The sequence below is a fragment of the Chiloscyllium plagiosum genome, unplaced genomic scaffold (genome assembly GCF_037043375.1).
Source record: "Chiloscyllium plagiosum isolate Xiang-an unplaced genomic scaffold, Cpla_swu_hap1 HiC_scaffold_2, whole genome shotgun sequence".
In the NCBI taxonomy this organism is placed as follows: Eukaryota; Metazoa; Chordata; class Chondrichthyes; order Orectolobiformes; family Hemiscylliidae; genus Chiloscyllium; species Chiloscyllium plagiosum.
The window spans coordinates 70,271,610-70,297,290 of record NW_028270140.1 but is presented as its reverse complement, the minus strand read 5'-3'; the positions used below and the strand labels follow the sequence as shown (position 1 = coordinate 70,297,290).

General features: G+C 39.7%; 1 protein-coding gene across 1 annotated transcript in view; it reads right to left on the bottom strand.

The window, feature by feature from the left end:
• LOC122561225 (uncharacterized) overlaps window positions 1–25,681 on the bottom strand; it is a 152,305-nt gene that overhangs the window by 15,639 nt on the left and 110,985 nt on the right. Inside the window, 3 exon segments of the mRNA XM_043712843.2 lie at window positions 6,385–6,501; window positions 12,461–12,588; window positions 16,797–16,986. Of these exon segments, the coding sequence (XP_043568778.2) occupies window positions 6,385–6,501; window positions 12,461–12,588; window positions 16,797–16,986 (435 nt within the window).

Here is a 25,681-nt window from a genome sequence, read left to right as displayed (position 1 = left end):
CTGCAATAAATGCCATTGGTTGCAAATCCTATCAGACTGAATGAATCAGTTGGAGAGACAGTTAGAGGCAATGAGGAAATTACAAGAGCAAGGGGATGTGATGGATGGCAGTTATAGGAAGGGAGAAAAGTTGCAGTTACAGTCACATAGATGGGTTAACTCCAGGAAAGGTTAGAGAGGTAGGCAGGTAATGCAGGATCTTCTGTGGCTATCCCCATTTCAAATAAGTGTGCTGTTTTGGAAAATGTAGGGGGTGATGGATTCTCAGGGGAAAGGAGCACGAACAGCCAAATTTTTGGTATCAGGACTGGCTCCAATGCAATGAGGGGTACATCAGGTTCCTAGAGATCAATTATGTTAGGTAACTCTCTAGTCTGAGGCACAGACGTTTCTGTGGCCAGCAGTAAAAAAATCAGAATGGTGTCTCACCTCCCTGGTGCCAGGATCGAGGATGTCTCAGAAAGGGTGCAGAATGTTCCCAAGGGGAGAGATGGAAATGTGTTGCTGGAAAAGCGCAGCAGGTCAGGCAGCATCTAGGGAACAGGAGAATCGACGTTTCGGGCATTAGCCCTTCTTCAGGAATGAGGAAAGTTGGTCCAGCAGGCTAAGATAAAAGATAGGGAGGAGGGACTTGGGGAGGGGCGTCGGAAATGTGATAGGTGGAAAGAGGTCAAGGTGAGGGTGATAGGTCAGAATGGGGTGGGGGCGGAGAGGTCGGGAAGAAGATTGCAGGTTAGGAAGGCTGTGCTGAATTCAGCACCGCCTTCCTAACCTGCAATCTTCTTCCTGACCTCTCCGCCCCCACCCCAGTCTGACCTATCACCCTCACCTTGACCTCTTTCCACCTATCACATTTCCGACGCCCCTCCCCCAAATCCCTCCTCCCTATCTTTTATCTTAGCCTGCTGGACCAACATTCCTCATTCCTGAAGAAGGGCTAATGCCCGAAACGTCGATTCTCCTGTTCCCTAGATGCTGCCTGACCTGCTGCGCCTTTCCAGCAACACATTTCCATCTCTGATCTCCAGCATCTGCAGACCTCACTTTCTCCCCAAGGGGAGAGAGACCAGTAGGAGGACATTGTACATATTGGAACTAATGACATAGGAAGGGAAAAGGTCGAGATTTTGAAGGGAGAATATAGAGAGTTAGGCAGGAATTTAAAAAGGAGATACTCGAGAGTAGTAACTCCCGGTGCTGTGTGCTTGTGAGGATAGAAATAGGAGGTTAGAGCAGATGAATGCATGGTCGAGGAGCACGTCTATGGGAGAAGGATTCACATTTTTGGATCATTGGAATTTCTTCTGGGGTAGAAGTGACCTGTACAAGAAGGACAGATTTCCCCTGAATTGGAAGAGGACTAATATACTGGCAGGGGATTTGCTAGAGCAGCTCGGGAGGATTTAAACTAGTGAAGTGGCGGGGGGGGTTGTGTCTGTGTGGGTGACAGTGTCACCCCGGGAGATAGTGAGGAATGATATCAACCTGAGACTGGTATAGTTGAGAAAAGAAGCGAGTCAAACTGTCAGGGCAGGTAGGGACAAAGCAGAGAACACAGTAGGACTGATAAATTAAACTGCAAGAGGCCTAACAGGGAAGGCAGATGAACTCAGGGCATGGTTAGGAACATGGGACTGGGATATCATTGCATCTACACAAACGTGGCTCAGGGATGGACAGGACTGGCAGCTTAATGTTCCAGGATACAAATGCTACAGGAAGGACAGGAATTTGTTCAGTGTGTATAAGAAACTTTTCTGATTCAATATGTGAATGTAACTACTAGAGAAGGTGCAAAACTTGACCTACTCTTGGGAAATAAGGCTGGTCAGGTGACTGAGGTATCAGTGGGAGAGCACTTTGAGGCCAGCGACCATAATTCTATTAGATTTAAAATCGTGATGGAAAAGAATAGACCAGATCTAAAAGTTGAAGTTCTATATTGGAGGAAGGCTAATTTTGACAGTATTAGGCAAGAGCTTTCAAAAGCTGATTGGGGGCTGATGTTCACAGGTAAAGGGACAGCTGAAAAATGGGAAGCCTTCAGAAATGAGATAACAAGAGTCCAGAGACAGTATATTTCTGTTAGGGTTAAAGGAAAGGCTGGTAGGTGTAGAGAATGCTGGATGACTAAAGAAATAGAGCGTTTGGTTCAGAAAAAGAAGTATGTATATGTCAGGTATAGATAAGATAGATCGAATGAATCCTTTGAAGAGTATAAAGGCAGTAAGAGTATACTTAAGAGGGAAATCAGGAGGGCAAAAAGGGGACTATGAGATAGCTTTGGCAAATAGAGTTAAAGAGAATCCAAAGGGATTTTACAAATACATTAAGGACAAAAGGGTAACTCAGGAAACAGGGTAACAGGGATCCTCAAAGATCAGCAAGGCAGCCTTTGTGTGGAACCACAGGAGATGGAAGAGATACTAAACGAGTATTTTGCATCAGTATTTACTGTGGAAAAGGACATGGAAGGTGTAGAATGTGGGGAAATAGATGGTGACATCTGGAAAACTCTGGATGTCTTGAAACATATAAAAGTGGATAAATCACCAGGACCTGATCAGGTGTACCCTAGAATTCTGTGGGAAGCTAGGCAAATGATTGCTGGGCCTCTTACTGAGATATTTGTATTATCGATAGTTACAGGTGAGGTGCCGGAAGACTGGAGGTTGGCTAACATAGTGCCACTGTTTAAGAAGGGTGGTAAGCACCAGTGAGCCTGACATTGGTGGTGGGCAAGTTGTTGGAGGGAATCTTGAGAGGCGGGATGTATATGTATTTGGAAGGGCAAAGACTGATTGGGGATAGTCAACGTGGCTTTGTGTATGGGAAATCATGTCTCACAAACTTGATTGAGAAGTAACAAAGAAGATTGATGAGGGCAGAGCGGTGGACGTGATCTATATGGACTTCAGTAAGGCGTTCGACAAGGTTCCCCATGGGAGACTGGTTAGCAAGGTTAGATCTCATGGAATATAGGGAGAACTAGCCATTTGGATACAGAACTGGCTCAAAGGTAGAGACAGAGGGTGGTGATGGAGGTTTGTTTTTTCTGACTGGAGGCCTGTGACCAGTGGAGTGCCACAAGGATCGGTGCTGGATCCATTACTTTTTGTCATTTATACAAATGTTTTGGATGTGAGCATAAGAGGTATAGTTAGTAAGCTTGCAGATGACACCAAAATTGGAGGTGTAGTGGACAGCGAAGAAGGTTACCTCAGAATACAATGGGCTCTTGATCAGATGGGCCAATGGGCTGAGAAGTGGCAGTTGAATTTTAATTTAGATAAATGTGAGGTGCTGCATTTTGGGAAAGCAAATCTTAGCAGAACTTATACACTTAATTGTATGGTCCTAGGGAGTGTTGCTGAATAAATAGACCTTGGAGTGCAGGTTCATAGCTCCTTGAAAGTGGAGTTGTAGGTAGATAGGATAGTGAAGACAACATTTGGTATGCTTTCCTTTATTGGTCAGAGTTTTGATTACAGGAGTTGGGAGGGTATTGATTTGGCCACTGTTGGAATATTGCGTGCAATTCTGGTCTCCTTCATATCGGAAAGATGTTGTGAAACTTGAAAGGGTTCAGAAAAGATTTGCAAGGATGTTGCCAGGGTTGGAGGATGTGAATTAGAGGGAGAGGTTGAATAGGCTGGAGCATTCCCTAGAGCATCAGAGATTGAGGGTGACCTTATAGAGGTTTATAAAATCATGAGGGGCATGGATAGGATAAATAGACTAAATCTTTTCCCTGGGGTCGGGGAATCCAGAACTAGAGGGCATAGGTTTAGGGTGAGAGGGGAAAGATATGAAAGACCCCTAAGGGTCAACCTTTTCATACAGAGGGTATGGAATAAGCTACTAGAAGAAGTGGTGGCGGCTAGTACAATTGCAACATTTAAAAGGTATCTGGATGGGTATATGAATAGGAAGGGTTTGGAGGGAAATGAGCTGGGTGCTGGCACGTGGGTCTAGATTGGGTTGGGATATCAGGTCAGCAAGGACCAATTGGACAGAAGGGTGCTGTACGTCTGTATGACTCTGTGGCTCTATGACTGCCTATATGGGGTAACTGTGATCACAATCCCCTAAAATCAATAGGTACCTGAAGCTGCTTAATCTAAATTACCAGCAAAACTTTAACTAAACATTTGCAGTGTTCTAAATCAGAGGAAAATAAGACAGACTTGCACTTATGAAACATCTTTCATCGCTCAGAGCATTGCAAAATGCTTGACAGCCAATTAACGTCTTCTGAAAAGTTGCAATGTAAAGGTCAACCTTTCAAACAATACTGTAAATGTTATCTCATTACCTGCATTATTGCCTCTAATCTGTGGGAAGATTGATAAAGTATAGTGACAGTCCTGATTGATCCAATTTGCATGTCTGAAGTCGTGGAGTCAAAAAGCAGAGAAAAGCCCTTCAGCCCATTGACTCTGTGCCTACCTATTTACGCTAATCCCATTTGCAGTACTTGGCCATTGATACTTCTCTGTTAGAGCACTGACCACTTGAAATTGCGAAGAAGCTTAATATCTTCATAAGTGGATCTTCAGCAGTGATTCTCTTCACAGGTTTAATCTGGCAGCAGCAAGATAAAAATAAGCTACTTGATCTTTGAGATAGTTTTCTAATTAGCAATGTATTGAGCCAAAATAATCATGAAATTACCCAAGCAGCTGAGATAAGAGGTTGCAATTGTCATCATGGTGATGCCAAGGGGTCAGCAACTCATATCAGGTGTGATGACATTCACATACTGCTACATTATATGGATCAAGGAAGCATTAGTATTTTGTAAACTATTTAGTAAAACAGATTTCCCTGTTTCTCCACTTGAAGGAGTGAAGCATAAAAGACCCCCCTTCAAGCGTGAAGACTGCAGAATCCTATGCAACAAACAGCAGAAATTAGAAATCATCGAGATTGCCATTATTAACAGACAGTATCTTCTCTTTGTACATACTGATCTATTCAGCTTGCTATCACCATCCATCTTATCATTAGTAAGTGTTAAAGTTCTAGTGCTTTCAAACATGTTATATTAGAGGATTAAAGTATATTAGTATTTCCGGTTCCTAAACAGAAAAATATTTTGATAAAAATCAGGGGACACTGTACTTGCAAGTAAAAGATCATCGAGATGAAGATCTGACAGCCAACATTAAATATCTGATCCACCTAACCTAATTATGTTCTGCGTAATGTGGCAAGTTAAATTATAGAATGATAATTCCAGAGCGTGAGCATTACAAATGTTATACACCATCTCTCCTTTATCTCCCTTTGTACTGATTTCATTAGCTTTCAAATCAAGCTGCTTAATATTATAGTAAAAATGTGTTGTATGACATGTCTTTTATAAGGTCCACATCTTTTCATTTCTATTTTGAATTGTGGACCAAAATGGCTAAAGAATACTACTCTAAACCAAGGATTAAGGCAAGAGACCTTGCTGTTTTAAATGATTTACTAGAACATATTCTGAGTTTTATTAATACGAATGAGTGAGTGAGTGAGCAAGTGAGTATTGGTTTTTCAAACAGTATAATTTTTGTACATCAGTATTACTCAGCATGACAACAACTCTCTGCGGCATGTAGACAGCCTGAACAATACATTGGGGAAAATCCCTGAGCTGTTAAAAAGATTCCTTGTAGATTAGTAATAAAGAATTAGAATATATCGAGCTAGTCTTTCTCATAATTTGCCTGTAAGTCATTTCTTCTAACTTGTTACCGATAGACTGAACAATTAGCATGCCAGCATCACCCCCCCCCCCCCACCCCCCACCCCAACCCCCCACCCCCACTCCCCAACTGTATCTTCAGAGTTGGAGACTGGAGATTAGAAGGAGTCAGAAGAAACAAAAAGACATCTCACTAAATCCTGTGGACTGGTGCTATTAAACGGTGTCCCTCTAACTTTCCTCCCCTCCACAATCAACATGCTTCTCTCAGTGTCTGCCTACATGTGTGTAATGGCTTAAGAAAGGGCACTTTTTAAGTTAAAGATTTGTAAGTTGACAAGATATATTTTGCTTGCCTCTGATTAGAATTGATTTTGTAATAATAAACAATAGAATTTGTTAGGTACATAAACCTGGTCAGTGTTTTCTTTCAACCTGGATTTACCAACCAAGTTGGTGATTATGAGTAATTTAATAAAATTTTTAACTTTTCTGACCACCCTGGGAGTAGTTCAAATAACTGAAATGAACATTTCTGTTGAGATAGGGGACATGGGAATATGACATGAATGTACTAAGCATTTGCATACTTACTAGAATAATTTTCCAGATCTGTATCTAAACAATAAAGAAAACATCGGACAACGTACAGAACGCAGCAAAAGATTCATCATGATCTGGTGAACATTTACCCTATTTTGCTGGTTGTTGTGGAGCTGAGGTCAAGATATTGTAGCTTGTGGCAGCTCATGGCTAAGGCCTGCACACCTGTATCTGTTATTTTCTTGCAGCCACTGACATCAAGGTACCTGTTGATAAAAAAGAAAATGAACCTCAGTGAGATTAGACTAACTAGAGTGTTTTATCTCACTAAAGTAAACTGATTTCTGCTTGAAGAGAGAGTGACTCAACTTCACTTTGTCTTGTTTTTCTCTTACTCTGCTATTGATGTGAAACAAACAAAATCCAAGCAGCACACTTTAACACCATTTCATAAGGGGAACAATCTGTTGCAGACTATGGGGCTGTTCTACAAGACATTAGAAAACTATGTGTTGAAGAGAAACATGGAAATAACTGCCTCACTTGTCACCTTGCAAGTATTTCTATGAAGCCCTCCTCACAGCCTGCACACTTATTTCTGCAGCACTATTTGATGCTTGGTGACATGGTAATGCAGAATGTGCTTTACTCGTATTCAGAAATGTATTTATAGTCTCCTGATGTACACAGTGGATCATTATCTAACACCAGCATCTCCAGGAACCCATAAATTTAAAAAAAAACTTTTCTAAATCTCAACAGTTTTGGTACATGTAGCAATTGATATATAAAATCAATATTATTCCACTTGTTAAAGCTGTCAACCTAAACAGGTCACTCTTTCTTTTCCACTTAAAAGAAATTGACATGTACTCAATTCCATGGATTTCTGTATTTGACCATGGAGTGAAATGAACCTTGATGAGCTAATTTCTTATTCTGAGAAAAACTACACACAACTTTTCGTCAAGTCTTTGATATCTCTACCTTTGGATACTCTTAAAAACTTTTTGTTACTGCTATCATATTGACTATCCATGTGTGCTCTTGTTCAAGTCTCTATAACAATTTCCCTCAACTTTGGACAAAAAGTAACTCAAACCTCACAGGAGCCAGCCTTGACCTACGCTCAGTTCACTTCTATGTGTGAAATCTTTCTGCAATTTCTCATTATCACTGGTGACATAATTGAGTACTGAGAACCACACAATTGTTAGTTTCTTCATTAACTTCTCTTGCAGACACCAGCATATTATTCACGTATTGGTTATTTGTGAATTATTTTGCTATGGCTAGATATAAATCAGTCTTCAGGGGAAATCTCAAAAAATGCTCGCATTTGCAGATCTGCTAACATTTGATTTTGTACTGATGGTGATGGACCAACAAAATGTACAACTCTGAAGCTGTGATGACAGGGATGGTGCTACTTTGTTTGAGTCAAAGATGGTCATGTGGGCTTGACAGTCAACAAACAACATGAACCTCCTACTATAAGAGTATTTGTGAAGTTTAGTAATGCCACATGCATGTATAATCATAAATGCCTGTTTCTCGACTTGGGAGTAATTTTGCCCTCACTTCAGTAAAATACATGAAACATATGCTACGGGATTCTCTAATCATCTTCCATGAGTTGAGAAATATATTACATTTACGGCGAGACATCATACACTAAATCGAGTAATTTCCTGGGTACAGTGAATCAAAATATCATCACGACTGATCACTGCTTCCTTCATTTCTTCAAATGCCTTCTAACACTCCACAGTCAAATCCCCATCCATCCAATCGATGAGCAACTGTACAATGTTGCGAACATATTAGCTAAATCAGGAACTAACTTAAATGATATGCATCAATTCCTGTGAATGTTCTAAGCTCTTCTGTAATCTCTGACCTCTTTATTTTCAAATCTTGCATTGGTTGGGTACTGTCAGCATTTATTGGTGATCTTAGTGTGTTACATGTTGAATGAAGGCTCAGTGGTTAGCACGGTTGCTGCACAGTGCCAGGGATCCGGATTAGATTCCAGCCTCAAGTGACTGTGTGGAGTTTGCATGTTCTCCCGGAATCGACATGGGTTTCCATTGTGTGCTCCGTTTTCCTCCCACAGTTCCAAGATGTGCAAATTAGGTGAATTGGCCATGCTAAATTATCCTGTGGTGTCCAGGGATGTGCAGGCTAGATGGATTAGCCATGGTAAATATGGGAATAGGGTGATGAGCTGGGTCTTGGTGCAATGATCTTCGCAGGGTCAGTGCAGACTCAATGGGTCAAATCGCCTCTTTGCTTACTGTAGGGATTCTATGACTTGTCATCATGAAGTAACTCTTGGGCTTTTTAACATTAGTATTATTCCATTAAAGTTGACCAAAAGGACTATGGCAGTATAGCAGAACTGACTGTCTGACTTGCATAGCTATTGGGGGTACAACAATCCTTGTCTTCAGCCCCGACTGTCATATTTCGCATATTGGTTTTCTTGCTCTCTGACTAAATAAAACTCCTGATCTGCCTGTTCAATACATCAACTTCTGATCTATATCTAGCTTTAGATCTACTGTGACCTTAGCTTAGTTTATGGCTAAAACCATTTTATCATTAATTCACAGATGTGGGCATCACTGACTGGACCAGTATTTATTGCCCATCCCAGAGGGCAGTTAAGAGTCAACCATATTGCTCTGGGTCTGGAGTCACATGTAGGCCAGACGAGATATGGATGATAGTTTCTTTCCCTAAAGGGCATTAATGAACCAGATGTGTTTTTCTAACAATTTACCACAGTTTCATAACCATCATTAGACCCTTAATTCCAAATTTTTATCAAATTCAAATATCATCTGCCATAATGGGATTTGAACCCAGGTCCTAGAACATTACCAAATCAATAGGTTAAGAGTCTAATCTGCAGCTGACCATGACCTGTCTTTTTTCCTCTACTCCTACATGTCATCTTGATATGACTAACTTTCTCACAGACACAAACTTTGAGTGGAAGGGGGACACAGTTAAATGTCTGGTGGCTATAATTTCTGATTCAGAGAGTGAACTTAGCTGCTGTGGCCTGGATCCCACTGAACTCAGGAGGATCTCAACTACAAGCTCAGGAACAGAACTCCCTTGCAATTTCCAACTCTCTCTTTCTGCCATTTCTATGGCTTTGGCTTCATGGCAAGGCTCCTCACACATTAACCTATTGTCTTTACAGCTTGGCTTGAATTTTATGGTTCTTTAGGCAACCTACAATGTGTCTGTATTGCCGCTGTTTAAGTTCACACCATACCTCCAACCTGGCAGAGTTTTATTAAGTGAAGAGAGGAATCAAGGATTATCGGGAAAAAATACAAGAAAGTTAAGCATTGTCCAATTAGTCATGATCTCATTGAATGGCAGAACAAACTCGATGGGCTTGATTTCCTACATCTGCTCCTAAGTCCAATGTCTTAAAAATGTAATCTGCAATAGTTTCACTTAGCAATTGCACCCTTTGATAAAGCATAGCTTTCAGTGCAATCCTATTATTAGACATGTCAATAATGTACAGAATTTAATTAATTTCAGAATAATCCATAATATTGAGGTGATGTGGACACAGTTGGTTTGTCACCACTTCAGAAGCATTTGGCTCCTTCATGGTGAAGAAAACATTTATTTCAACTTCATTTCCTATTTTGTTCATTTTCAGCCAAATTTGCAAGCTTTAATTATTATTATTCTTTGTCAGGGTTGAATTCCTCTATTAGGTCAGCAGTGCTATGTTTCAAATTACAGATGTTGCTTTTACTCAGTGTGTACCTGAACACAGTAAGCAAACACAAATCCACTTTTAACTTGCTCAAAATCCCTCAAAATTAAATTGTGAATTTCCAGCAAGTATGTTATAATGTTCTCCAGTTCATAATTTCCTCAAATGAATGTAAAAAGATTTCCTTCGGAGCCTCATCGCTATTTTTCTGTTGTGTATTGCGCAGAGTACAACATGCTCAATTGGAAGCAACTTTGACTGGACCAGCTCTATCTACATATTCTCAGCAGATTGGGCAGTATAACCAATCTATGAGTTCTCAGATTTTACAATATACAAGTATTAAGAGAATGGTAGCTATGCATTTCAATTTTGCTGATTTGTCTTCTCAGGCTATGCAAATTATTATTTTGTTGCACATCTAGAGAAGTGTTATTTGAACCTCTGTCCTTTATTCGTACTCTTCCAAGATATAAAAGCTGCATGGTACAGGCTGCAGTTGACATCAAATTTGTGCATTGATGTTTTCTGCCACCAACTCTCTTTCCCTGACTGGGTCTAAGAACCTATTTGGTTTACAGTGATAGTGAGTCTTAACAACAAGAGGCTTTTGTCATAACAAGATGTAGTTCACTGCATGACAGGAATTCAATACAAATTACATCTGAGCATTAGAAGTGGTTAATAAGACTGTGATTACACCTGTGGATATTGGTCTTCACTCCACAAGATGCTGAGATGGTCTGTCTTATCCCTATCCAAGCTAATATGACATTATCAGATTGGTTGGAACTTTACGCAGTCTCAAACATTAACCCTTTCAGAACAGTTGCCTTACACAATAGCTAACAGCAATCAAATTCCAAGATGACTAATCTGATCCGCTGCATCCTGTTAAGTAGATTCTTGAATGGCTAAGGACCTATAGTTGCAGAACGTAACCTAAAAGGAGGGCTGATCCTTTATAAGAAATATCCACTCATTTCTTAATATTCTTTTAAGAAACTCCCTTGAACAGCGTAACCCCCAGTATTTTTGATATGCTTATTTTGTACACATGGCACATGTACCAGGTAATGTTTTCTCCAAATTGACACAATTCTGCATAAGATCTAGTTTGAAATAAATTACTTCCTTGAACTAGTCTTGTACTTCTATAACCACAACAATTTGAATGTTGGATTGAAATGCAAAGCCATTTCACAGTATTTTGCAGAGGTAGTATCAATCTAAGTAACACAAAATCAAAACAAAATTGTTGCAATCTTATCTACTCCTTCCACAATCTGGGAATTTTGTGCACCTGATGTCAGGCAATTCATACCTGTCACCAGTCTGGGCACACACCCACACCTCCACTGGAGCCTGAAAGTATTCAGCATCAATATGCAAATAACTCAGGATTTATCATCAAGTTTTGTGATGGCATTTTTCTATTTACTATTAGGCATAGTTTAAACTGTATTCACCTTTGTTTCCATGACAGCCACATTATGTGTAAATAACATTATCTTATGGCATTTAAAACATTGAGCATGTGTACACAGTCAATAAGTTACACAATTTTAAATATGTTGACTTAATGTCAATCGAATCATTGGCACAGAATTTCTTCAAGCTGCTCCCATTCTGTCAAGATAATTTCACCACAAGTGCAACAGAAGTAATTTTATAAATATAAATTAATGGATATGGAGTGGGTTGAAGCTCCATTAATTTTAGAGACTGCAAATCTATTTACATAAAGGTAACTATTTACCATGTTTCCTATTCTTTTGACTGTGAAAGGTCAGAGTGGACAAAATTTTATCTGCATTTTTCTTGATGTTTCCATTAGTAGAAAACAAAATGTACAACTATTCTTCATCAACAGCTCCACCATCACAGATGGATAAAAGAGAGGGCTTCAGCTTGAAGAGCTTTTTTTATCTTCTAATAATTCAAAAAGGCCACAGCTGCCGTGCCATAATTGTGGGGAGCCTACCCCTCCAACTTTCGTCTGCCACCAGGACTTTGCATTTATTTCTTTGCCATGATTCAGCCTCAATGCATGTTGATTAGAAAATTCCAGCCCCTGCAAAGTGATGTTAATAGGCCCCACTCTACTTTAAACAGCCACCACTCTCCAACCACAGTCCTGCCTGCAAAGATTGGCTCAGAGGGGAGGCCATACTGGGAGACCAACATAGCAGGAACTTATTGGCTCACCCTTAGGTGCATGTTAATGCTGTGTGTTAAGTCTCTTTCTCTCGTTCTACAGATGCCACCAGACCTAATGAGTATTTCTGGAACTTTTTGTTTTATCTCTCATTTTGCTTCTTTTCCTGTAGATAAATTTTGTTTACTTATGATTGAAATCAATAAAATGGAGATCCAAAGATGTAAAGCTTTATCCTACCTGTCCATAAAGCAGCATACCAAAATGCCAGGGAATCATTGTATTGATTATCAATAGATTTTCTTTTGTTTCTTACCTTATGGTGGGCAAGTAGGTGCCTATTTCAAACAGGCTGACATCTGTCAGTTGAGGGCAAAAGCTGAGAGTGAGGCGGTCCATTTTTGGGCACTGTCTAACAATGTGATGCACCACACGATCATGAACCTATAAAAATGACAATATGGCACCCTCGTCAACCCTAATTTTCCTCAATTAGTAAAATCAACAGACATGTAAAACATTATTTTAGTGCTCATCTCTCTGCCAATTGGATTTTTAAATACGTTTTGAACTCCTGTCATTTTGTATGAGTAGGTAATGGAATATGAGGTTTCTGTTCTAACCTCACCCTATTTTCCTTTTACCAAGCATATTCTGTATGTCCCATGAAGTGGTATAAATCAGGAAATTAGAAGTGTAAGTAGTAAGGGAAACCTAGTAATCATGGGTGATTTCAATGTACATTTAGATGGGGTAAATCCAATGAACACCAATGGTACGAAAGAAGATTTGCTAGAACATGTTTGAGTGTTTTCCAAACAACATATTGAGTTATCAACTAGGGCACCTGTTGCTTTAAATCTTGACTTATGAAATTAGAAAGGCCTAATTAGCATTCTTGAGTAATAGATTTTCTACAAAGCTTTAAAAAAATTGTAAATAAAAACCAAAAGACCTATGGATGCTGGAAATCTGAAACAAAAACAGAAATTGCTGGAAAAAATCTTGGCAGGATCTGTAGAGAGAAGGAGAAAGTCAGGAATCCTGATGAAGGACTTATGCTCAAAACATTGATTCTCCTGCTTCTCGGATGCTGCCTGACCTGCTGTGCTTTTCCAGTACCATACTCTCGACTCTGTGGAGAGAAGTCAGAGTTATCCTGTAGGGTCCAGAGACCCTTCCCATTTGAGGGAGGGTCACTGGACCTGAAACACTAACTCTGATTCCTCTCCATAGATCCTGCCAGAACTGTTGAAAAAAATTGGAGTTTGATGTAACTGATAGAGAACAGAATATGAAAGGTCATAGCAAGAAACATAAAACAACTGTAAAAGGTTCTACAGATATATAAGAAGGATAACATTAGTAAAGACAAAGGTGGATGCATTACAGGCAAAGATTCGGAAATAGAGAAGGCAGTGTTTGGTATGCTTGCCTTTATTGATCAGTGCATTGCGTATAGGAGTTGGGAGGTCATGGTGTGGCTGTACAGGACATTGGTTAGGCCACTATTGGAATATGATGTTCAATTCTCATCTCCCAGCTGTGGGAAGGATGTTGTAAAAATTGAAAGGGTTCAGAAAAGATTTACAAGGATGTTGCCAAGGTTGGAGGGTTGGAGCTATGGAGAGAGCCTGAAAGGCTGGGGCTATTTTCCCTGGAGCTTCGAAGACTGAGGGGTGACCTTACAGAGGTTTATAAGATCATGAGAGGCACACATGGGGTGATTAGCCAAGGTTTTTTTCCCTGGGGTGGGGGAAGTCCAAAACAAGATGGCATAGGTTTAAGATGAGAGAGGAAAGATTTAAAAGAGAGCTAAGGCGCAGTTTTTTCACGTAGCGAATGGTGCATATATGGAATGAGCTGCCACAGGAAGTGGTGGAGACTGATACAGTTACAGCATTTAAAAGGCATCTGGATGGGTATATGAATAGGAAGGTTTAGTGGGATATGGGCCAAATGTTGGCAAATAGGACTAGATTAATTTAGGATACCGGGTCAGCACGGACGAGTTAGATCAGAGGGTCTATTTCTGTGTTGTATATCTCTATGGCTTTAAGCGAAAGAAATACTAAAATATCTTCCTGAAATAATTAAGATCCAAGGGTCAACTGAGAGTGCATGGAACTGAAAGAAATTAATATTAAACATCAGTATTGAAGAAGTTAATGGGACTGAAAATTTTCAAATCCTTGGAATCTGATGACCATCATCCTGGAGTTTTAAAAAAGATGTCTCAGACAGACAGTGAATGTATTGGATCATCTTTCAAATTTCCACAAATTCTATATTGATCTCTGCTGATTGAAAGGTTACAATTATAACCCCACTGTTTAAGAAAGGAATGACAGAGAAAACAGAATTACAAACCTATTAAGCTGAAGTCAGTCCTGGAGAAAATACTAGATGCTATTATAATGAGTGTGACAATTGGATATTTGGTATAGAAATACATCAGATTGGACAGAGTCAACATGGATTAATGGAGGGAAAATCCTGTAACAAATCTGATAGTGATTTTTGATGATGTTATTGATCGAGTAAATAGGGGGGAACCAGTGGATATAGGAAGTATTGGAAAGCTTTTGATAAAGTTCGACACAGGAGGTTAGTAAACAAAATTAATACATTGAATTGGGGTAAGAAACCAGCATGGATTGAGGATTGGTTAACAAGCTGAAAGCAGAGACAGTAAGAATAAAAGAATAAATGGAACATTCTCAAGTTGATAAACTGTGACCGGTGAAGTACCACTAGGATTTGTGCTTGCGTCCCAGCTTTTCATAAGATTTGGAACGTAATGATCAATTTAATATTTTTAAAAGTTAGCAAATGATCCAAAACATGATGGGAATGTGAATGATAAGGAGTCTTTGGAATTTTCTATCCCGTAGTTTATGGAAGCTCAATCATTAAGTAAGTTCAAGACAGAAATTGATAGTTGTTCATGACACCAAATGTTACTGGGATAGCACACATATGTGGCATTGAGGTTGATAATCAGTCATGATCTCAAATGGCGCAACAGGCTCAAGGTACTGCATGGCCTACTCCACCTCATGTTCCTATCAGATGGGAGCAGACATCTATAACCTGCTAGAAGATCCGTTGCCTGCTGGGTTTTGATGGTCATGCATTATCAGACCTGTTGAAAGTTAGCAATGATTTCAGCATTTTTGTTCCAGCTCCTTAAAGAGGCCTGCCATAAACATATTCAGGATCTTATTGGTTGAGACCAAATGAAGTATGTTTCTGATGGATCGTTTGCCAGAAATGGCAATTTTGTCAACTTTGCTTGTAATTATATTGTTCAAAGTGAGTGCACACTCAGCTTGACAGCTTCAGTTAACTTTCCATCCATGGATGCCCATTCCAACAACACACAGCAAATGAGCACCCAATGGAAAATCTTTTGTAGGTGTCAATGAGATTCCCAGAGAGCTGCCATAATGTTTTTGTCCTGCAGCACCACAGCTCAATGATCTCTTTGAACTTTAAAGCTGACTTAAAGGATAGTTGCTGAGCAACGTGCAATAATATATCAAAATGATGAAGCTTGACAATGAACACCATGTAATCACCCAAAGTGTGAACAGATCATTAGCATATTGAAGATGCAATTCAGTAAAAGCATTATCCTGCACAGATTTGGAGGGCCCTGCAATACACAGCAGACAATTCCTACAGAATGGTCACAGCTTGCTGTGCATTCCACAACAGCAAGGCTTGAACCTTTATGAGGATAAAGGCTAAGATTGTCCTCAAATGATTCAGACTGGGGAAGAAAGAAGCAAAGGAGGAGGAGCATGATCATTGAGATGATGCATACTCAACTGCTCACACTGTTGCCTAGGATGCTGGGGATAATGCTTTTATTAATCCAAGGTTTTATTTTTACAATCCTGGTTTTCAATATCCTCATAGTTTCTCGCATTCCTCTTTCTGACAGCACCACACCCCTCCAAGAGATCTGTGCTCCTGTAATACCAATCTCTTGTACAGCCCCGTTTGGTCATTCCTTCTCTGGAGTTCACTCCCTACACCTATCTTCCTCCAAATCACACTTTTCCAATCCCACAAATCATTCCAAATCCTTAATACCTACCAAAAGTACTACAAGGTAAAGATAATGGTGGATATCTCATCATAACATAGATTTAGAAAATAATACTGTAAAGGGAAGAGAGGTGTGTTTCTGAAATTTGTTCAGGAAAGTTTTCTTCAGCACTCCACTTCTGGCCTATGAGGAGGCATCATTGCTGGATCTTGGGAATGAGGTAGTCAATTGGATATTGCGTCAGACTGGAACATTTAAGGAGCTGCACGTTAAGTACATTTTAAACAATTGGTTTGTCAACTGCAGCATAATAAACGGCTTCTTGAAGAATTTGACATGATGCATTTATGCCTAGTTTTTATTTCTGCAGTTGGCCTAAGAGAAAACCAACCAATGAGAGACTCAAACACACCTCCTGATTGCAAATGTAAAGGTCCAGTCCTGCTTCAGGTTTCAGCACCATATATATCAATTCTTTTATCAATATGGCAGGGAGCACAATTATAGTTCATAAAATGCATGTGAGCTGCTGTCCACAGAATTACTGTCTCAATTTGCAAACTTATCTAAGCATCAGATTTCTTTCTAGTCTTACCGCATTCAGTCCTGATAAGTTCAAAACATTTAGATGCTGCAAGCTGGTCACCATCTGAATCAGACAAGTGGTTGTAATGTTTGGTATTCTGCCAATGTTCAGATTCTGTAGGTTTGAACACACCTGCGCCATAAAGCTCAAACAATGTGCACTTAGTTCATGACATCCAAACACTTCCAACTCTTTCAGACTGAGTGACAAAACAAAGAGAACAATTAGCTATTTTAGTGCCAGAGATTCTTTTTTCAGTAGAAATGATGTGAGCTTGCTTTTTCTTCTCTTGAATAAAGCTGAAAACAAAATGTCTAAGATAATGACCAGCTAAAACACAACTGTTCCTTGCATAATAATTAAATCTTGAGAAAAAGCAAGAGCTAATTTTATGATTTAGTGCTCCAGTAGAGAGGCTACCTGCCAGAAGCAAATATCAGGAAGTCGTGGATGACCTCCTCATTATTTTTCATACATCAGTTTTATAGATTTTATAGTGGGCGGCCCGGTGGCACAGTGGTTAGCACTGCTGCCTCACAGCGCCTGAGACCCGGGTTCAATTCCCGCCTCAGGCGACTGACTGTGTGGAGTTTGCACGTTCTCCCCGTGTCTGCGTGGGTTTCCTCCGGGTGCTCCGGTTTCCTCCTACAGTCCAAAAGATGTGCAGGGCCAGGTGAATTGGCCATGCTAAATTGCCCGTAGTGTTAGGTAAGGGGTAAATGTAGGGGTATGGGTGGGTTTCGCTTCGGCGGGTCGGTGTGGACTTGTTGGGCCGAAGGGCCTGTTTCCACACTGTAATGTAATCTAATTTACTATGAAATGTTGGTAGCCACATCACGTCATGATATTTGAAGTATGTTCTACTTTGTGTCCATTTGACACCGTCTTCTACATAATTCTGATCTGCCCATAAAAATGAGAAATCTGTTGACCTAAACCCTTGGGAAAGTGCAACCATTTAATTTAAAATGCCTCACTGATATAGGAATAGATCTAGCAATATAAACACCTGCTCTGAAATAGATTCTGCAGCTTTTACAAAATTATTTTAATCACTGGTGGTAGTGAAAATAATGAGTAAGGTTTACAATGTGTATTATTGTAGCCTCATTTTAATACTAACTTTCATACACTCCCCTGTAAAGTTTGGAAATCAAAGTTTTCGATTTTCATTCCCGCAAGGTATTTGATGAAAGCAGTTCATATTTTTGAGCTATATATATTATTGAATCTAGAAGGTTGGCAAACTAAGTGCATGGTCTTTATAAATTACAGGAAAGAGCAATTGTAGAATAGAAACTTTAACATATCATGAAATATACATTAGTGTCTTCACAGCAGCGAGACTGTAATAGATTTAGGGAAGGAATCTACCCAGAAAATATGATAATAACTAGTTCAAAAACAGGACTGAATCTCTTTTAAAATGTGATACATAATAGTAAATGGAGTTTCAGCATTTTCTTAGAATCCTTACAGTGTGGAAATAGGCCATTTGGCCCAAGTCCACACCAACGCTCCAAAGAGCATCCCACCAAGACACATTCCCTACCCCATCCCTGTAACTCTGCATTTCTCATGGTTAATGTACCAAGCCTGCAGATTCCTGAACACGATGTGTAACTTAGCATGGCCAATCCACCAAACATTTACATCTTTGTGACTAAAAAGTCTGCTGAAATACTTAAAAGCTCATTGACTTTTTCTGCAGCTACAAATTAATAGATGTTTAGAATAGGGATTATTTTGAAAGCAAAATTGTAAATTCACTTTGTCATACATTTGTGTTTTGATTGAACAGCTTCTGAAAATATTTTGTGGATCCTGTTTCTAAAATGCCTTTTTTTTGTTAGAATACCAACACATTTAAAGTGAGAAGTTTTTCAATATTTAAACATTTATGCAATGTTCCTGATGACTGGCATGTGGATGGGGGAAATGTGGAGGCAGACAAATTAGATGACACTCTTATTGGTCTTCTGAACCTGGCCAGAATGGACACATGGTCTTGGCTGCATTTGGATGGCCTTGGACAGGGAGCATGCAGTGTCCACTGGTACCTTGAGTCTTTTCATGGTTGTTCAGCATCACAGCAATTGGTGCCCCTTATCTACAAAGGAAAGATGGTATAATTTAGCTTTTCATAGTTAAAAATCACACATCGCCAGATTATAGTCCAACAGGTTTATTTGGAAGCACTAGCTTTTCGGAGCACTGCTCCTTCATCAGGTGGTTGTGTGATTTTTAACTTTGTACATCCCAGTCCAACACCAGCACCTCCAAATCATGACTAACTTTTCATGTTTTGTTTGTTTTGTTGAAAGTACATGTTGAAGTTTCTTTATTAGCTGTAACTCATGGAAAGAGGGGTGCATGTAAATTTGTTTTTACTCTTTTGACACTCACTGTCATCATTATGGAGTGCAATAAGAAAGCATCTACATGAACAGTTTTCAAAAACTAACTGTTTACATACAGGAAGTAATGGAGCACATATTAATAGAGGACCTTTTTCCCTGGAGCATTGGAGGCTGAGGGATAACTTTATAGAGGTTTATAAAATCATTAGTGGCATAGATAAGATGAATAGTCAAGGTCTTTTTCCCAGGATGGGGGCATCTAGAATTAGAGTGCATAGGTTTAACTTGAGAGGGAAGAGATTTGGAAGGGACCTGAGGGGCAACTTTAACACACAGTGGGTGGAGGGAATATGGAATGAGCTGCCAGAGATAGTGGTAGAGTCAGGTACAATTACAACATTTAAAAGACATTTGGACGGTTACATGAATAGGAAAGGTTTAGACAGAAAAGGGCCAAATGAGGGAATCGAGACTAATTCAGTTTAGGATACCTGGTTGGCATGGACATATTGACAGAAGGGTCTGTCTCTGTGATGTAAAATTCAATGACTCTATTTATGGAGCTAAAACTTTGATAGCTTATCAAAAATGGACATAGGTAACATGATGCTCAATAATCAAAGTAATCAGGCATCATGTCGCTTGACAATTTAAATAATGTTGACGGGCTTCATGCATTGGCAAAGGGCCCAAGTGTATATGAGGCTAACCCCATTTAAATCCAGACTATACCTTTTAAAATCAAGATGCATTCTAGCTGCAGAAAATACTGGAAATCATTGTAGAAGTGCACCTGACCTACAGGAAGGATAAAGATGGCACAATATGCCAGAGCACATGATTCCTAGATTTGCACCTGAGACCTTGTTGCATGGGCTGGAGAGAAGTTAAGATGTAGGAGGCCTTCCACACAAGTAGTGAGAAAGGAATGGGAGCAAATAGCCACATAGGTCAGTGTGAGTTATGTCACCATGCAGTCGTGAATATGGTGTCCCATGTTGTTTAGTGACCACACATGTTGCCCAACACAGTGAATTCATCATTAAACATCATAAGCTTTCCATTCTGGAGATGAAAAGAGGAAGCCACTTTGTTTGTATGTGTTGCTACAAAAATTTTGAAAAATAAAGTATTAATGTCATGTAAGGTAATATAAAACCCTCTTTTAAAATTCTGTATTACCCAGTGCTAACTTGTGGTATTTTCTCCATGTATCTGCCTGCCCGTTGTAGCTTAGACTTTAGATCTGGTTTAAATGCTGGTTTTTTTAACTGTTCAGTATGTTATGTTACTCTATAAAAGTTACTCACCTATCAACACCTTAATCAATCACGACACATAGCTCACAATTGTAGCCTCACCTCAACCTCATACACTTAGCATTGTTACAATCTTAATACTCACTTTTCATAGCTTGGATACCCTGCTAACTATTCATTTGTGATAGTCATATCACTCAATTAGACTGCTCCACATTCACTGTCATCTATCTTCCAGGACCATGTGGCACAAAATCAGAGGCAGCAGCCATTAGCTGTTAGGGTTCAGGCAAAGCCACATATCCTCATCCTCAAAGGAGATGCCAGTCACTGAGGCAATGGCCAGCAGCAAGAATAAGACCATAGAAAAGCACACCAGGTATTGATGCAATCCACAGTTTTACTCTCATTCCCATCATCCAACAATCTCCACTGCATTTTTTAAATACAGGTTACAGACAATGTATATGCCTCTTTCACCATGTCCATCTATTAACTTCCACTTCTCTCCCTTACCCTTTTGCATTTCTCTTTTCAGATTCTCAAGAACTGCCAATTATTCAGCCACAGCTGGTACAAGAGTGTGAAGGCCAACAGCAGCAGTGTAGTGATAAATAATAGTGTGGCAAAAGTGAGGACTGCAGATGCTGGAAATCAGAGTCTAGATTAGAGTAGTGCTGGAAAAGCACAACCGGTCAGGCAGCATTCAAGGTGCAGGAAAATCGATGTTTCGGGCAAAAGCCTTTTCTGATAAATAATAGTGTCAAGGTACATACTGGCATTATATCCTCTTTAGAGGGCAGCACAGAGACGGGATCAGAATGCAATAAGTCACCAGGTACACGTGGCAGGCAGCCAGGGTAGGAGAATGGGTTCACATAGATATCAGCTCACCAGACAACTTTTATAGAGTAACATAACATACTGAACAGTTAAAAAAAGCAGCACTTAAACCAGATCTAAAGTCTAAGCTACAACGGGCAGGCAGATACACGGAGAAAATACCACAAGTTAGCACTGGGTAATACGGAATTTTAAAAGAGGGTTTTATATTACCTTACATGACATTAATACTTTATTTTTCAAAATTTTTGTAGCAACACATACAAACAAAGTGGCTTCCTCTTTTCATCTCCAGAATTCAGTCTCAAACATCCTATTTATGATATGACACAAATATACACCTCTCTCTCCCTCTCGCCCGCTCCCCCTTTCTCTCTCGCTCCCTCCCCTCTCTCTTCCGCTCCCTCCCCTCTCTCTCTCGCCGCCTCCCCTCTCTCTCTCGCTCGCTCCGCTCTCTCTCGCCTGCTCCCCTTTGTTTGAACCTCATGATAAAAAAGTGTCAATTTGTAAAATCTATCCACAGAACACTTGAAAGTGATCAGTTCACTACACTTCCTGTGTTGAATTTAAATTCCTCAAGAGGAGAGCTTTGAGCTGACTTGCTTTACAAGATGTACTGTACAAGCAGTACAGTGACAGGAGCACATGGTTTATTGTTTATGTTCAGTCAGCATGACGGCTGTTTTGCATGTCCAAAGTTCTTAGGAAATTAATAGTTCATTTTTAACAGAGAAAGCACAGCCTTGATGTGAATTGTCAATCACACCTGAAGTATGTATTTTGTTTCTTTTGTTCTGAACCTTTATTAAAAAACTCCCTTCACCGTGACAACACTAGGCTCCAAATATGATGAAACAGCCACTTGTAACCATACACAAGAGTTAGATGTGTCCTTTATTAATTTTGGGAACTATTTAACCTTCATATGTTTTATGCTTGTATGATAAAAAGTCATCAAGACAACACAAGATGTAGGTGTAAAATCTGCCATGTTGATTCAGATGCCTTAATGTGAAACATGAATGGGCACCCTTGGCGGGGGGCAATTCAGGCCAGAACTACAGATCAAGAATTCAATGGTATAATGGTTAAAACTTTCCATCCACTAATTAAACACTTTGGGATGTTTTATGGTATTCAAGGCACTATTGAAATACAAAGTTGTTAGGTGGATGATTTCATAAAGTATCACTTAACCATCAACTCACACTGCAAGAATAAACACAATTAAAAACAAGAAGCAGCACTTTGCCATATCGGGTGCATGGGATATAAAAATGGCACTAACACATTCTACTTCTGTTTTCTTTTCTTTCTCTGTCTTTCTTCACAATCCATTAGCTATGTAATTTATAAATATTTTCCTGATGTGATATAGACAGTATGATTTTTCTATATATTATATATATTTAATACAATTTATTGTAGGTTTGGATTAGTGATCGGCATTTTTTTTATATCTAAAGTTAATTTTTTATTTGTCATTCATGGAATGCGGGTATTGCTGGCTGGCCAGCATTTAATTGCCCACCTCTAGGTGCCCTTGAGAATGTGATGGTGAGTTACCTTCTTGAACTGCCTCAATCCACATGCTGTATTTAAGTAGACCCACAATGCCCATATGGAGAGAATTTCATGATTTTGACTCAGCAACAATGAAAGAATGGCGATATATTTCCAAGAAAGGATTATTAGTGGCTTGCAGAGGAACTTGCAGTTTGTGGTGCTGCTCTGTATCTGCTGCCCTTATCCTTCGAGATGGAAGTGGTTGAAAGGTGCTGTCTAAGGATCATTGGTGAATTCCTATAATACTTCTCGTAGATAGTGTGCACTGCTGCTACTGAGCGTCAGTAGTGGTGGGAGTGGATGTGGTGGCAATCAAGCAGGCTGCTTCGTCCTGGATGCTGTCAAGATTCTTAAGTTGCAGCCACACCCATCCAGACAATTCAGCAATATTCCATCACACTCCTGACTTGTGCCTTGTAGATGGTAGACAAGGCTTTGGGGAGTGAGTTGGGGAATTACTCAGCAGTATTCCTAGCCTCTGAACGACTTTTGTAGCCACTGCGTTCATGTGACAAATCCAGCTGAGCTTCTGGTCAATGGTAACTTCCAGATGTTGATAGTAGGGGATTCAGTGATGGCAATACCATTAAAAGTCAAAGGATGGTAGTTAGATTGTCTCTTATTGAATATGGTCATTGTTGGTGTGAACTTTACTTGCCACTTGTCAACCCAAGCCTGGATATTGTCCAAGGTTTGTTGCATTTGAACATGAATTGTTTCAGTATCTGAGGTGTCGCGAATGGTGCTGAACATGATGCTAACATCGACGAATAACCCCCCTCTGACCTTATAATTGAGAAAAGGTAATTGATGAAGCAGCTGAAGATGCTTGAGCCTGGGACACAAGCCTGAAGAACTCCTGTGGATATGGCCTGGAGCTGAGATGATTGACCTCCAACAACCTCAACCATTTCCTAAAACAGAAATTGCTGCAAAAACTCAGCAGGACTGGCAGCATCTGTGAAGAGAAATCAGAGTTAATGTTTTGGGTTTAGTGACCCTTCCTCAGAACTGACCCAAAAGGTTCCCTCTGATTTCCCTTCTCTATCAGACCAGCTGAGCTTTTCCCGCAATTTCTGTTTTATTTCTGATTTACAGCATCCGCAGTTCTTTCGGTTCCTATGTATTAGGTTTACTTCAACTAACGGAGAGTTTGTTCCTGATACCCATTGATTCCAGTTTTGCTAAGGCTCCTAATGCAACACTTGATCAAATGCAGTCTTGATGTCAAGGGTTGTCACTTTTACCTCACATCTGGAATTCAGCTCACTTGTCCATGTTTGAACCAACCAGACCCCACATGGAGGCCATTCTTCAATGCAAACATTTCAAGCATTGCTTAACTCCAACAGTATCACTTGTTGGAAATCTAAACACCTCAGTAGAGTGCTGCTTAAAGTGTTGACCTTTTGTTGGAACCACTGCTGTTTTGGAGCTGAAGGGATGACCATCTTAGGATGATGATGATGATTTGGGCAATGCTCGATTCAATTTAGTGTGACTGAATTACACTTTGCACATGGTGAAACATTCTACATTCTTTGCTGCATCCTTTCACTTTCTGTAGATTTAATGATGAGTTTTAATCACAGTTGCTCTTGTGAAAATAATGAGAATGTTAATAAGAAATAAACAATATTACAAAAACCAAAATCAAAAATTGTGTTCAAATCAATATACTGCAGATTCCAAAGGCATATCTTGAAAATATACCTGTGTCACATATTGTGATAGTACCTATATTTAGCTTTAAAAGTCAACTGCTATCAATGATTACATACCTGAACAGGATATGGTGTACTAGTCCCATGACCTGTAGCTAGTACGTAAGCAGCAGCACGGTATTCAATAGAATACCGTGAGACATGTGCCTCACGGTATTCTATTGAACATTATCTGCAAACGGTCTTATCTTCAAATAAATTATTGCTTTGCCAATTCTGGTGTTTGAATGGTACATTTACATTTAGAGCACAACATAATATAAAGGCAGGGTGATGGCCTAGTTTTGAAAATTTGACTAAGCAGAATTACAATCCCAATTCTTCACACACATCAAAGGAAAATAATTGTTATGAAATCAACTGCAAGCCTGATCATCTGTACAAAAATCCGTAGCTCTGTAGGAATCTTAACAGAGCACACTTCTGTCCGAAAGTTCATACTTTAGAATCAGCAAGTATTGGGTCCCATTAAGATTTAAATTGGGAGGAACTTCATAGTAAGAGCTTTCCTTCTGCAAAGTTCAAGCAGAAGTAAAAGGCAACCAGATGATGAAAGATGGGTTTCCTCTTTAGGTGAAAAATATCTTCCCTCAAACCTTCTTTAGACCTCCTACTCCTTAACTTGAAATCATGTCCACTGAGTATTGACTCTTCTACCAAGGGGAAAGATTTCTCTTTATCCACCTTTTTTTGCCCCACATAACTTTATACAACTCAATCAGGTCCCCCTTTAATCTTCTCTGCCCTAAATAAAATGACCCAGCCTCTCTCATTCCTTTTCACAACTGAATTGCTCCAACCCAGGCAGTATGCTCATGAATCTCCTCTGCACACTCTTCAGTGCAATCATGTTCTTGCTATAGTGTGGCGAGCAGAACTGCACATGACATTCTCGCTGTGGCATGACTAACATTATACACAAGTCCAACACAACCTCCTTTCTTTTCAATGTCTTGACTAGTAAAGACAATTATCCCAGAAATGTTTTGAACCATCTTACTATCTATCTTGTTGTTTAAGGAACTCTGTGCATATCAAGGTTCCTCTGATCCTCAGTACTTCCTTGAATTCTGCCAAGCAACGTGAACTTCCTTGCTCTTTAAGTTGTCCCAAAATCCAACATCTCACACCTTTCAGGATTA